The sequence below is a fragment of the Heterodontus francisci genome, chromosome 8, assembly GCF_036365525.1.
Source record: "Heterodontus francisci isolate sHetFra1 chromosome 8, sHetFra1.hap1, whole genome shotgun sequence".
In the NCBI taxonomy this organism is placed as follows: domain Eukaryota; kingdom Metazoa; phylum Chordata; class Chondrichthyes; order Heterodontiformes; family Heterodontidae; genus Heterodontus; species Heterodontus francisci.
In genome coordinates, this window is record NC_090378.1 from 50139674 (window position 1) to 50154636 (window position 14963).

General features: G+C 40.1%; 1 protein-coding gene across 2 annotated transcripts in view; it reads left to right on the plus strand.

The window, feature by feature from the left end:
* The window catches only part of cc2d1b (coiled-coil and C2 domain containing 1B), a 77459-nt gene that overhangs the window by 16942 nt on the left and 45554 nt on the right, over positions 1-14963 (plus strand). For both annotated transcript variants that reach the window (XM_068037132.1, XM_068037131.1), the window contains 6 exons: positions 734-871; positions 1585-1915; positions 2275-2399; positions 3565-3640; positions 5624-5719; positions 14023-14153. In XM_068037132.1, the coding sequence (XP_067893233.1) occupies positions 734-871; positions 1585-1915; positions 2275-2399; positions 3565-3640; positions 5624-5719; positions 14023-14153 (897 nt within the window). The remainder of the gene's footprint in view (positions 1-733; positions 872-1584; positions 1916-2274; positions 2400-3564; positions 3641-5623; positions 5720-14022; positions 14154-14963) is intronic.

Sequence of the window (14963 nt, forward strand, 5' to 3'; positions counted from 1 at the left end):
AGAAATGGCACTATGCGGGTATTGGTGTAGTAGTACCAGAAGCTGGATAACAGTATTGACATTATAACTTCTAGCAACTTATAGAGGAAGTTGAGTTAGTTATTCTTAAACTGACGGCCTCAGTTCAGGCTCACAGTAAAATAAACCCACTGTGTCTTCCAGGAGGTCTTTGTGCAATTTTAAAACTGGCCTAATATTTACTTTACACTGCTTATACTGCTTTTAATCTGCACCGTTTATCCTGGAATGAAGCTTCCAGTAAAAATGAGGTTGTTAAAGTTGATTGCTGTGGCGGGGCATATATTATGTCACTCAGTACTCAGTAAATCTATTCAAAATGCAGTATAAACAGCAAGACATGTTGTTCAGGTTTCTAAATATATTAAGGTCACACTGACAGCTTATACTAATAGTATCAGTACATAATGTATTTTGCAGGTAAGGGGAAAGTAATATTGACCCATTTTATAAAGTCACAGTTCACATTTATAAACACCCAACACATACTTAGGCTAGGTATTATTTCCTAAACTGTTTTCAGAATATCTTATCCAGGAGAAGAAAATATTGGTTTATTTAATCCTTAGTGTTTCCATTTTATAGGTACCTAAATATTTAGTAAACGGATAAAAGACATTTACAAAACGTTAAGTCACTTAAGTAAAGATAAAATCCTCTGCTTATGGTCTGCAAAATGTAACCCAGTTGCTAAAAGTTATTTTCTTTTCCCAAGTCAAGTGCAGTTCCTGTGAATACTGGTGGATTGCAAGATACACTGGAAGATAGACTCCAGGTGTATAGGGTTGCAATTAGTAATGCAAAGCAAACTGGAGAGACATCAAAAGTGAGAAGATATGAACGAGGGCTGAAGGTATGCTTTAAACAATTAGTAATTTGTATTCTGTCTTTCATGTAGCTTTTAAGCTTTGAAGCTAGGGTCTTTCAGGCTTCTCTAGGGCTGTCACTGAGCAGCTTTACAATCAGTTGATGGAAAACATGTTTTTAAAGCACAGCAATGCTGGGTTATTTCTAGCCTCCACCTAAAGAAAGATTAAACTATGTGCTGTAAGGCTCCATCTAGTGTCTTGGCCAAGAGCTAACCATACTGCTTGAATGACAGTTCACACTAGGACAGTATTGTTACTGGAATTATTTTCACTCTGATTTAATGTTCCAGCAATGTGCAAGAAAGTAGCATCTCTTTTGCACTGTTGCAACAGTTCTCTTGTACAACTGCATGTATTCACCATCTAAAGCATTTTCAAATTATTTTTTGTAATAATCTTCTTAACTTTGTCATTGTGCTTTCATTGCTAAAATTGGGCATTTTGTGTTTAAAAGCAAGAGCTCATGTGTTGTGTTCTATGACAACAATTTGATATAGGATCAGTTTATAACTAAAACTGTGGTGTGTCTCAATATTGAGGAGGTGTTCCATCTACATTGTAATAGTTTGGGTCAGTTATCTGCAAAACCTTTTTTGTAGTTTTGTCATAAAGATGATTTTGTAAATTTAAAAATTCATATTTAAATGTAATGTACAAATGATTGTAGAATCTTCATCTGGTTTCCTCTGTTTAATAGACCTTGCAGACTATGCTGGCTTCTGCAAAGAAAGGTAAAAAGATAGAGGAAGCAGAAATTCCTCCCCCAGTTGCTACTGGTAAAAGCAGTGCTACAGTGTTCCAACCTGATGGTTTAACTGCAAACAGTTTGGAAGATGGAATAGCTGAAATGCATCAGGATACACCAACACCAGCAAATGAGGCACTACTACCTAAACCTAGTGTTACTGTGCTACCTGTGATGTCTTCAGTGCCTGCAACTCCCAGCATTGCAGAGTCTGTAACTTCTGTTGAGTCAGAGATCATTGATGTATCTAATACTGCTGATGCAGCAATTAATGATGGCTCAGGTACATAATCAAATTATTAGAAATTTGCAGGACTTTATCTTAGTTTAAATAAATTAGGTAGAGCCCGTCACAGGGTTGATTATACATTAATTCATAGAAGGAATTGACTCTGGACATTCTTGTGCTTCTGTTTGATAAATTTTTCTTGACTGTTGGAGAGAGAGTTGGCAATGCTGGAAAAAGCAGTTTGTCAACTTGTACTAGTTTGGCGCGGTGCCGAATCAGTCGAAGCAATCAATTTTGATTTAAGCTTGAATGCAAATTAGAAATACTACTTGAAGCAGTCATCTGAAGCTAGTCTTGCTGCAGATGGATTTGCCTGTGCTTTTTAAAGGCAGTTTTGTTTTTATGCTTTGCAGGGTGTGATAATACAAAGGCAAAAGTATTATTGATTGGAAGACAGAAGGAATATAAATTGGCTGCACTGAGAGCAAAACAGCAGGGAGACATCACAAAGGCTAAAGAATACATGAAAACCAGCAAAGTAAAGCTTTGTCTTTTTTATTATAAATCCATTGACCTGTACAAAGTAACTTAGTGTGTTAACACTTGGCATTGAAGATATGCTGAAATGTAATCATTATCAAAATTCATTTCTGAAAAATGTTTACATTTGATTTTGTTTTTCAACATTTTGAAGGTACAGTTGGTAGAGAATACTTCATGGGCATTGGTGTGATTTAGTATTAGTAAAGTCAATTAAATATCTGGTGAGTAGCAAAGATGTGTGATAATAGAAACTGTCAGTGCCACTGGATAGTATGACAAGTTTTTTATATATATATATATATATCAAAAAGTTCATCGACCTGAAAGGTTAGGTTTGTTTCCCTCTCCACAGATATTGCCTGACCTGCTGAAGGTTTGCAGCATTTTCTGTTTCCATTTCAGATTTGCAGCATCCACAGTATTTTGCTTTAGTATGTCATCTGAGTTAGCTGGGAGCAATGTTCTGAGCGATTGTGGTTTTATTTGCTTGAGAAATCAGACTGGTGAGATCACTGATTTAGTGACTATTTTATTGCTTTATTCCATTTGAGTGCTATAAATTCTTGGCACTATCATGTCAAAACTTTGGTTGAGCGCCACAAGGATTTCTTGACCAATAACATAGGAAACAGTTATGCTGATAAAATATTTATTTTCAAATTTGTTGGAAGATATGGGAATTTAAAGTCTTATGAGTTTGTTAGAATGCCAGATTCATTTGATGTGTCTGACATCTGTGCTGTTCAGGAAACCACTGTGTTCACAATAGGGTGGGTTTCAGAAGCCAACAGATATGGAAAATGGGCAATGCTGTCTTTCTATGCAGTAGTTTCTTCACTTTACCTTAGCTGCCACTTCCGATCTTACAGAAAATCTGAAATTTTTTAAAAGTATGCTGTGCATTTTATTTAATTGACTTGTGTTTCCCATGATTTTAATTTTCACACAGGCCTTCAGGTGCTATAAATTTCCCTCTAGTGATTCCAAAGACTAGTTTCTTACTTTTATCTCAGGTTGCTCTGTCAAGTAATATTATGCGTTATGCTTACAGCCACACCTACAGATGCAATTATTTTGAACTATTGAAACCATTTTTAATATATAATAGACATACACAGATTTCAAATTGAGTAAATGTTTTTCATTTCGTCTTTCTTCAGAAACTTGATATTGCAATAAAGGCTTTGGACAATGAGGAGCCTGTGGATTTGAGTAATCTGCCACCATTGCCAACAGGTGTGAATGCATCGATGTGTAATTGTAGAATTGTTGACTTCATTTTTGTCCAATTATAAAACTGCTTCTATGATAGTACATTGCAATTTGGGGAAAGACTTAATCTCTGGGTTTAATATATTTAAAGTCTCATAATATAACACACACACACACACACACACACACACAATAGTGACTTTATTGTATTACTACACAGGTTTTAAGAAAGTTCCTATTACTCTGGTCTGAAGCTGATCACAATTTAATTCTGAGATGGATATATTGCGGCACTCGCTATCAAGTGCAAATGCTTAAATATCATACCAATTCATTTCAGTTTATTCACATTTAATTTCACTCTCTGGACAGTGCTGTTCACAAACTATGCAAAAATGCATAAAATTGCCTTCATATATGTAAATACCATTTCTTAAATTGAGATCTCATGAATCCCCACGATATGGGCAGCAATTTCAGCTGCCTTGAACCATTCTCGTGTTTTAATGAAAACTCCTCTCCTGAAGTTGCAGACTTCACTGGGTGTAGTACTATTTAGGCTCGATGGGCTGAATGGCCTACTCCTGCTCTTATGTTACTAGTATTCCATTCAAGTGAGCATAAGAAGTGAGTGTCCATAGTCTGTGACCATAGGACATCATCTGATCTTTACTCAAAATCCCAAACATCCATTATTCAACCAGCAAAATGATGCTGGAGCCAATTATAGTGCTCTCTCCACCACTCTGACAGCTGAAGTAGTTTGGGAGCCCCTACAAGAATTACTTTTGCAGTCCGGTGTGCCTCCTGTTTTTGGATTGCAACAGTCAAGTACTGTAGAAGTGATTTGTTATTCAGAGGGTCCCAGGACACCCATTCCGTTGAAAATTTTGACATGTACATGTAAATTGGTGTAAAATGTGTCTGTGTGTGGTGGGGGTGGCAAGGGGGACAGATCTGAACAGTGATGACAGCTTCTTGCCAAAATGTAGTGGCCTGACCTTTACTTTCTCATTATCTCTCATTATCTCTTTCTCTCACAAAATGTAGTACATGTATATTGCTGGTAGAGTGGTCATGCAAGGACTTGCATCCCCAATGCCTGGAATGGGAATAATTGGTAGGGCACTTGAATATTATTTAACAAGATAAAAGCAATATGTCAGAATAGTACAAAAATGTGGTTCCAAATCAATGCTCCTCAAATCAGTTCCCATGCAACTGCAGAATGTGTAGGCGCCTTAAGCTGGCCCTGACCAGTTGAGATTAGTTATCTCTAGAATGGAACCTGGAACTTTCCTGATCTATATGGCTCACTACCACGTTTTGCTGTTTATTCACTGCGTCATTAGGAATGCTCACATTCTCATTTTCAAAATTAATTTCATTTAGCTAGATAGGATTTCTGCACTCTGCAATTTATTTTGGCAATTATACATTTCAATAAATATCTTTTAGGCAAAGAAAGAAAAGTAACCTTTTGTTGAGATGTTAGATGAATGTTGTCAGATTGATCTTCACCATAGTACTGCTATCCTACTGACTCATGTGCCTGATAGACAAACGTTTAGGCATGTGTGTATAGATCTTTTCACATGCCAGACATGAAAACAATTTCATGTTTGAAATAGTCATGACCGCTTCGAAATTATTCTGTTTTCTCATTTCAACTGGTCATAATTCACAGACTGACTAGCCATAACAAATCAGTGTTAAATATGCAAAAGAAATCCACAGTGTCTGTTTTTCAAACAAAGCCAGTCAACTATTTACAGCTTGGATCAACCACTCTCAGCACAATTCTGCCTGCTGGCAGACTATTAATCTAGAAATGTTTGTTACCTGCTGCAATTCAGTTAATTGGTGACTGGCCAGATTAAAGATTTCCTATGCTTTGAAACAGAAACTGAATACCCAAACGTGTTACCATATATCATAAAGTGCCATCTTTCTTTTAAAAATGTTTTCATTTGTAACAATTTATTCAAATGTTTTGACATACTGCAGCCCAAGAAAAATCACCGGCTCCATCCACTGTACGAACTCTTCCTGATCATCAAGGAATGGATCCCAAAACTGAACCTCAAGTCACGATAGAATCTGGTATGATTTGTTTAGATGTACAGCGTAAATGTCATTTGATACCTGAAATATAACATTGTAGCCTTTAGTATTGCTGAAAATAGAGACATGTTGTCGTAGCTTTTCGTCTTGCACTCATCAGGACAATCGCAAGAATAAGCAATGTAAGGGAAAACAACTTGTACTGCATGAGAAGAGAGTGCTGATTGGTTGACAAGTGAACTCTGGTAGAGGTGTTGCCATGGTGAATGCACCAGTTTACGGTAGTTGACAGTTAACTGCCAAGCTTTGCTTGAAATTTAAACCAGGCAGCTTGTTCTGAACAAAATAATTTTCCTCGGCTCTCTCTAAGAGTTCCTTCATTACTCCTTTAAGTCGTTTTACCTTTTCATTTAGACCTTGTATGTCCAGTGAGTTTATGATGGAAGTACCAGTATTGACTCCGGTAGCAACATCGTTAACTACCCCCCTTTTTTGTTCTATAAAGCTGATTCTGGCCTCGAAATCTAGTGGCACCCATGGCATCGGTAGCCTGCTGCATTACAACCTTACTTAATATACTATACATATTTCTTGCCTGTTCTGTAACAATATCCCGGCATTTGTATTCTGGGGATATTGATCAGGACAGGCACAATCTCATGTTTAACATTATCACATAATATTTCACCTTCGTTAAAAAGCACAATTCCATTCTCTGGTCCTTTAGTGATTGTCGGGCATGGCAATTTCTCGGGTTGGGTGGTGGTTAATACGGGGCATGGTGTCGGAGGGGGAGGAAAACATCACCCACCTCCTCATAATACCCTCATAATCCCACCCCCTTTCTATAGGTAGTCATGGGCTGAGGTCCGACAGGTGGTGCACACAATATTCTGAACGTGCACCCATCAGGTTTTTTTTTGTTTCACTTCGTCGGATGCAGCTGACTCTTGTTGCATCAGTGGAGCGCTGTATGCATACTTTATCTTTTCCCGAGTGGACTTGTAACCATGCATTAAAATAAGCTTTATCTCTACTCCAGTCCTTGGCTGTTGGGATACATATACCATCAGTGAAATAATACAAAGCCCCATAGTTCATGTAGTTACATTCCTCCTGTGTTTGTAGCTTCAGTGGTGCATCAGCATTCTCTTGTGCTTGTATTAATCTGAGTTCCCAGTATCATGAGTTCCCAGAGTCGAAGTGCCCCCTGTAGTTTCATCGCTTCAGGTGTTTTAATCTGGGAATTTAAACAAAATGACCTGGTTGTCACCGGGTGTTAGTTCCTGGTCTACTCATTTCCTCACCTGTATGGGCCGAAAACGTTCTATTGTTTATGGGCTAATAGCTGTGTCTTTTATAATCGTACCATTTCTATCTCATCAAGTCCGTGTCTGTACTGCCGTCGGATTTGCATCTGAGCACGCTGCGCTCGTGCCTGAGTGTTGATCCATTTGAATACCACCCAGATTCCGGTTAACAACATCACCACTCCCAGTCCCCCGAACAATCCATTCTCTAATGTGTTTCGCCACTCCTGGTATCATATGGCATACCAGGTGGTATCCGTGATGGGCACTATCTCAGGCTCAGCCATCATTCCCTTGATTATATTTTTTCAGTTGGGACCATGTATTTCCATCGGCCCTTCCCTTTACCATTACTTTGTTTCCCACAACAGGCACCTTTGTCTGTTCCTCTTTCATGTCTGTGTCTATAGAATCTCCTGCCTCAGCTCATGCAGTTGTCTGCACAGCTCCTTCACAAATCTTTTAACCCTTTCTCTCGTGTGTCCTACTTCCTCACTACCTGCTACGACATACGTTGGCAGTGTCATCACCCTTCCTGACATTAGTTCAGTTGCTCTACATGTAACAAATCGCATCTGCACACTTACACTGGTATTCCAATGTCATGCCACATATTCTCAACTCTCAGGTGATCTTATCAAAAGATCAAATGTCAGCGGTGGGAAGAGGGGGGCACTGGTGGTATCTGTCTGAGATTTTTGCTTACCTCCCCCTGCAGGGTCCTGATGTCTCAAGTTATGGCCAGACTTTCAAATGTAGCTCTCTTTAAAAACTCATATCTCCAAGAGAAAACTATCAATTGCCAGTCTTATCTACACTTTCCTGACTTTCACTGGAAAATTCGAGGCTTCTTGGAAATTAACTGTTTGAATTCTAATTTCACCATTTGTTTATCCCCAGAATTCCTTTAATAGCTCTTGCATCAGCCAGATCTGATTGCCAATTCCCATTAATTATAATTCTATTTCATATTGAGCCTTGGAGAACCTTTACAATTAATTTTCATAATTCCTTAAAACAGAAATCAAACATTTCCGTTTGATTCCAGGCATTAGTGTATATTGTTTGTGTTTTTTTTTAACCTTAGATGACATTTTAATTCCTTAAATAACTTGCCAAGTTAAACTGGATTTTTGACATCTCAGATTATTCCAAATTCAAACAACAGTAAATTTCTCTTTGAATGCTTTAAATAACCACTCATATCAATTTAATGTGATAAAACACATTGATGAAGGAAGAGCAGTGGATGTGGTGTATATGGATTTTTGCAAGGCATTTGATAAGGTTCCCCATGGTAGGCTCATTCAGAAAGTAAGGAGGCATGGAATTCAGGGACAATTGGCTGGCCCATAGAAGTCAGAGGGTGGTAGTAGATGGAAAGTATTCAGCCTGGAGCTCGGTGACCAGTGGTGTTCCACAAGGATCTGTTCTGGGACCTCTGCTCTTTGTGATTTTTATAAATGACTTGGATGAGGAAGTGGAAGGCTGGGTTAGCAAGTTTGCCGATGACACGAAGGTTGCTGGAGTTGTGGATAATGTGGAAGGCTGTTGTAGGTTGCAACGGGACATTGACAGGATGCAGAGCTGGGCTGAGAAGTGGCAGATGGAGTTCAACCTGGAAAAGTGTGAAGTGATTCATTTTGGAAGGTCGAATTTGAATGCGGAATACAGGCTTAAAAAGACAGGATTCTTGGTAGTGTGGAGGAACAGAGGGATCTTGGGGTCCATGTCCATAGATCGCTCAAAGTTGCCACCCAAGTTGATAGGGTTGTTAAGAAGGCGTATGGTGTGTTGGCTTTCATTAACGGGGATTGAGTTTAAGAGCCGCGAGGTTATGCTGCAGCTCTATAAGGCCCTGGTTCGACCACACGTGGAATATTGTGTTCAGTTCTGGTCGCCTCATTATAGGAAGGATGTGGAAGCTTTAGAGAGGGTGCAGAGGAGATTTACCAGGATGCTGCCTGGACTGGAGGGCATGTCTTATGAAGGAAGATTGAGGGAGCTAGGGCTTTTCTCATTGGAGCGAAGAAGGATGAGAGGTGACTTGATAGAGGGGTACAAGATGATGAGGGGCATAGATAGAGTGGATAGTCAGAGATTTTTTCCCAGGGTGGAAAGGGCTATCACCAGGGGGCATAATTTTAAGGTGATTGGAGGAAGGTTTCGGGGAGATGTCAGAGGAAGGTTCTTTACACAGAGTGGTGGATGCGTGGAATGCGCTGCCAGCGGTGGTAGTAGAAGCAGATACATTAGGGGCATTTAAGCGACTCTTGGATAGGTACATGGATGATAGTAGAATGAAGGGTAGGTAGTTAGTTTGATCTTAGAGTAGGTTAAAGGTTCGGCACAACATCGTGGGCCGAAGGGCCTGTACTGTGCTGTACTGTTCTATGTTCTAATTTTGTTTATCGATTCCAATTTCTTATGCCCAGACTTGGTGATATTGCATTTTTTTAAAATTAAAGACAGAAGTGCTTGCAACTATTTCTCCTTCTCAAGCACTTTGTCTCATTGATAAAGATAGCTGCAGCAAGGTTAATTTCTTTGCTTGTCTCCAAGGGGGTGGAGCAAAGCGTTCTCCACTGCTTCGCTTTACGTAACCCTTTTCCTTATCAAAAAGAACTAAACTCCATTTTAAATGTTTTTTTTGGTATCCTTAGGATTTTCAAACAACAAAATCTTTAGTAACATTATCAACTTCAAAGGAAACCATCTCCATCAGGAAAGACAGCATTTTAGATTAAACTCCAATTGTTTCCAAACTTTTAGCATCTTTTGTAAGAGATTTCTAGTCCAAGGATTTTATACGACCAAGATGATTCCAAATTCCAGTTCACGTCAATGAACATTTGAAGCTTTCCTCAACTTAACAGGTTAGTTAACCTTAACAGTATTAATTTAATTCAGACTTATTAACTTATAATACTTATTAACTACACACAGAACAGAATAGCACGTGCTTTTTTTTAAAGATAGGTAAGTTACGTCATTTTTCTCCTTTCTTCAGGCGCCTTTTCAAATGACTGTAATAAAACCAAAAACTAAAGAAAAAGTTACTTAACATTCTTACAACAAAAGACTTAACACCAGCTCCTTACACAAACTTTAATCTTTCCCATTATCTCCTTTGCTTATCCTCCTCTCCTTTAAAACAATATTCAATCTTTTGACATTTGCTACTTAAAAATAGTCAGTAAAACATGTTTTCAAGCAAAATAAAGCGATAGCAGAGTTTCCAATTAAAGCAATGTTATAAACTTCAAATTGGATTTCTGCCAGACATCTTCAGACCTTCAAGGCTGAAGCTTATCTCTTAGAAAATTGTTCAATGCCTTTTCACAGTTGCAAAACCAACTTTAAAAAAAAAATAAAACTTTAACTTAAAATATAATTCAAGGTTATATCCCATTCCTGGGTGCACAGTCATAAATCGAAATGAACACACTCAACAATCACTGTTCACACTCATGCTTTCAACATTAAAGCCAGACAACAAAGAGTTAACAACTGTCAGTTCTACAGAACACAAGCTGTACATCCCAGACATTCAATTCATTCGTGAACGCTTCCAACATTCACACATTCGAATCAAAGACACAGTAACTAGTTTTTACTCTAAAACATAGTCTTTTATGTCACTCTGCCATAAACTTAGTGAATGCTTTTCTTCTTTTTGTCACCACTCCCTTTGTTTTGCGGCAGGGTCGTGGGGATTCCAAACTGAGTCAATCATCTTTCCTATTAACTTTTTGTGTTTCTCTGCCAGGTGGCAGGTAAGAGACCCCTCCGGTCCCCACTCGAGCTCCATCTTTTCACTGGCCATGCTTGGGTAGGATTAGAACCGTTAGAATCTACTCTGAGGTCCGCTTTCAACCTAGCGCAGCTTGTAGTAGACAGTCTCCTGGTTAACTGTCGGGTCACAAGTCTGTCAGTATTTCACACAACAAGCTTATGATATATATACGCATACATATATTCCAAACCCTTCTCGACAGTGCCCTACGTATCTTAACGAACTACCTACCACCGTTTGACCATTGGTCAGATCCTGTTCACAAACTTGGCATTTGTCGGTCGCGAAACACCACCCGGCCCCGGGATAAGCTTTAAAGATACTCACCCGGTATTCCTGATGGCATCAAACGACCGCCGAATCCTGTTCTTAAGTTCGGGATCAGGCTCCAGCCAACTCCCCCTTGGCTTCTTCGTTCCCTTCGCCCACTTGATCCTGGCCGTCACATGGGACTCAGTCCTCTTAATTCAGGCTCAGGCTGGGTGATTGGGATATCAGGGTTACAGAAGAGCTGACCTACACCTGATCCTGCCGACTACGCCAATTGTTAGCGGGAATGAAGCTAGAAGAATCACTCGACACTCAGGTCTGCTCCAATGTCAAACAGTTTATTGAGATACGCCAGCGGGGAGCAGGTCACTGGGCTGTCCAGATGCCTCTCCACTGAACAAAGGAAAATCATCAATACTTATACATTTTCAAACAGTTACTCAGCCCATCCTGGCTAGACATGGTCCAATCACAACGATTATAGATCATATACATTGATTATTAGAGCCAATAGAAGTGGTTACTAGGCATGGAGGGACTGCACAACCGGCCTATAGACAGATAGGGGATTACTCATGATGTTTTCCATTCCCTCTTATCCATTATCCTTGGTTCTCATGTACGCATACCATCTTATCTTGACCTCGTTATAGGCTGGTACCTTTGTCAGCCTTCAACAAGGACATCTGCTTTCCATTTAATGAGTCTTTGTTTGAATTTATGTTACTCAGCTCCTGTGTGGAATGTGGTCAAGTTGGCTAAGCCCCATGATGCCTTGCAACCTCTTCATTGTTCACTAAGATTATACGTTACTGGTTACTCAAATAACATTTAATCAATCTGATATTTACTGCAGGTGCCTCTGCGCTTGGGAATACCCTACAACACAGCCATTCACTGGTGCATTCGCCATGGCAATGCCTTGACCAATCAGAGTCAAGCTGCCTGGTTTAAATTTCAAGCAAAGCTTGGCAGTCAACTGTCAGTCACCGTAAACTGGTGCATTCGCCATGGCAACACCTCTACCAATCAGCACTCTCTTCTCATGCAGTGTAAGTTGTTTTCCCTTATATCACAGAATAATACAGTGCAGAAGAGGCCCTTCGGCCCATCAAGTCTGCACCGATGCATTAAAACACCTGACCTGTCTACCTAATCCCATTTGCCAGCACTTGGCCCATAGCCTTGAATGTTTTGACGTGCCAAGTGCTCATCCAGGTACTTTTTTAAAGGATGTGAGGCAACCCGCCTCTACCACCCCCCCCCCCAGGCAGTGTATTCCAGACCGTCACCACCCTCTGGGTAAAAAAAGTTCTTCCTCAAATCCCCCTTAAACCTCCCGCCCCTCACCTTAAACTTGTGACCCCTCGTAACTGACCCTTCAACTAAGGGAACAGCTGCTCCCTATCCACCCTGTCCATGCCCCTCGGTTATTCTTGCTATTGCTCTGATGAGTGCAAGACGAAAAGCTTCGACAACATGTCTCTATTTTCAGCAATACTCAAGTTCTGTACTACTAAATGACTAATTGTAGCCCTTGTTGTTTTTAATGAGAAAAATAAGCATTTCAAAATTATAATAAATACGGTGGCTCAGTGCAGTGAGAATTTGAAGTTTCAGGACTTATCTTGCATTGAAGCTTCAAAGCTTTGGGTCCTTCCGTGTTTAGTAGCAGCAACAAGAACTGGCCCATCTCAGTAAAAGCAGTTGGGGCTGGATACAGGCAATGGAATTGAAGCTGCCAACTTTGGTGCTTTTAAACTAAGCATCTTGATCTTGAACTATTATTATTTGACCTGTTATTCAGTTATGCAATGCACATGGAAAAATATGAACAAAACCATTTTAATTTGCTTAGCTAAAGGCTTACAGAATTATTTCCGGGTCTAGAATTTTATCACTGTTGCAAAGTTGAGAGATTTTATTTTGTTTTAGAAACATCTGCCGCTGTTCTGGGATTCTTGACTAATTAGCCTTAAAACTATTGGATTGTAATAATGTATAATTTTCTTCCTACCCATGAACTTTGGAGGCAAGCAAAGACTGTCAGAGAGTCCTACATTTTGAGAATGTTCAGCATTAAATATTGTGTTGCACATTTTGTGCAGTCCTTTCATATTTAGGCAGGGTTACACAATTGTGCAAATAACAAGGTAGTCTCTGTGCATGCAGCAGAATAATATATACTGGTGTTATAAATTATGCTTTTTTTAGACTCGTAGGCAGTTTGTGGCCTATAGACCCCCATCGGGTATAGCGTTACCCCTCTCACCCCCCACCCCCTCCTCGCTGGGGCCATCCAACTGGCCCCGGCGACCCCAACTCACCTACCTCTTCTGAAGTTCCACAGCTGGGCCTGGGTCCGAGGCATCTGCAGTACTGGCAGTGGCTACCGCTCCTGGTGGCGCTGTTGAGCTCTTCGAGGCGGGATCCTGTCCCTTTAAAGGGACGAGGATCTCGACTCCTAAAACTTGGATTCAAAAAAACTGGAGGATTGGTGGGGAGGGATGGGGGGGGAGGGATATGTGGTGGGGGGGAGGGATGTGGGGAGTGGGGGTACAGAAAGGCAGAGGTGGGGATTCCCCCTGTTTTTTGGCCCAGTGCTAGGAGCCTCACCTCCAGCACATAAACCAGCCCGGTATATGATATTGAGTCAATCTCCTGTCGGGTCTAATGTTGAGTCTCAACCAAGGGCATTATTCGGTTGAATAGGGTTAAGACAGCTGGAAGATCATTGAACCAACACTTGGGATGAGTGAGGAGGCAGTAAGGTGTGTAGAAAAGCAAAGAATGAGGAGCGGGTCTGTGGATGGGGTGAGGAGGGAGGGGAAAACACTGCAGATTGAAGTAAACAAATAATTTCTTCAAACTGGATGTTAAATTCATTAAATGATAGCTGAATTTAAGAATTTCTGTTGAATATTTTTTTTAACTAGAGTGGGAACATTTTATGTTCATGATTTTAGGCCTACCTCCACCACCCAAAGATGTCCTAGAGGCTCTACATCAAAGAATGGAGAAATACAAAACAGCAGCGGCTCAGGCCAAAACTAATGGGAATGACCGTAAAGCAAGGATGCATGAGAGAATAGCAAAGGTATATAAATTCTGGGAAGGATATTGTTGACAATTTTTCTCTAGTCCCCTTTTAAATATGTTGATTTCCTGCGAAGGTGCAGTACCTCAGGTACCCTTGGTTATCTTGCCTAATCAGTCATTATTCACATGTGAGATGTCTTTGTGAGTGTGTGCAGGCTGTTCAATTCCAGTGGTGATCATGAAACAGATACAATGCATACTCTTTGTGGGAGCCATTTGTTTTTGGAAATCCCAGCTGAAGAGCAAAGGATCACAATGAAGTCCCCCTTTGGTATACATACTAGATATCCTGATCCTCGTACACATCCTTTCATTGATTTCCCTAAACATTTGAAAGCCTGAACTGATGATACTCTGGTGAGATTAAATCAATGTAAGGACAAACTGGTTTGTTTTACTGAATGAATGAATAAAGTAGCATTTCCAGACATTTTTTAAACTTTTATTACACTTCCTATAATGTACAAAGTAACAATGAACCCCCACTATCTTGGATAGAAGGCTAACATAAACTTTTTCTTTCCTTTCTGGTCAGCTCAAGTTGACATCTGACTAGTTGTGTCTTAATTTCCAGTCTAGGCCTGAGCCTACCTCCTGCAACAATTGCCAAACTGGCATTGAACGTGTGGGTCGTTCTTTTGTTTCACAGGAAGTTGCATGCGTGCTCTCCAATTCCTTCCCTGTCCAGGGATTGGCAGGTAGAGTTGTTAATTAAACCAGCTGTACTGCACCTTGGCGGAAGTCTGTGTCCTCTAACATCTGATGTATGTACATGAATTCGATTTCTCCCAATATCTGAAGTGGATTT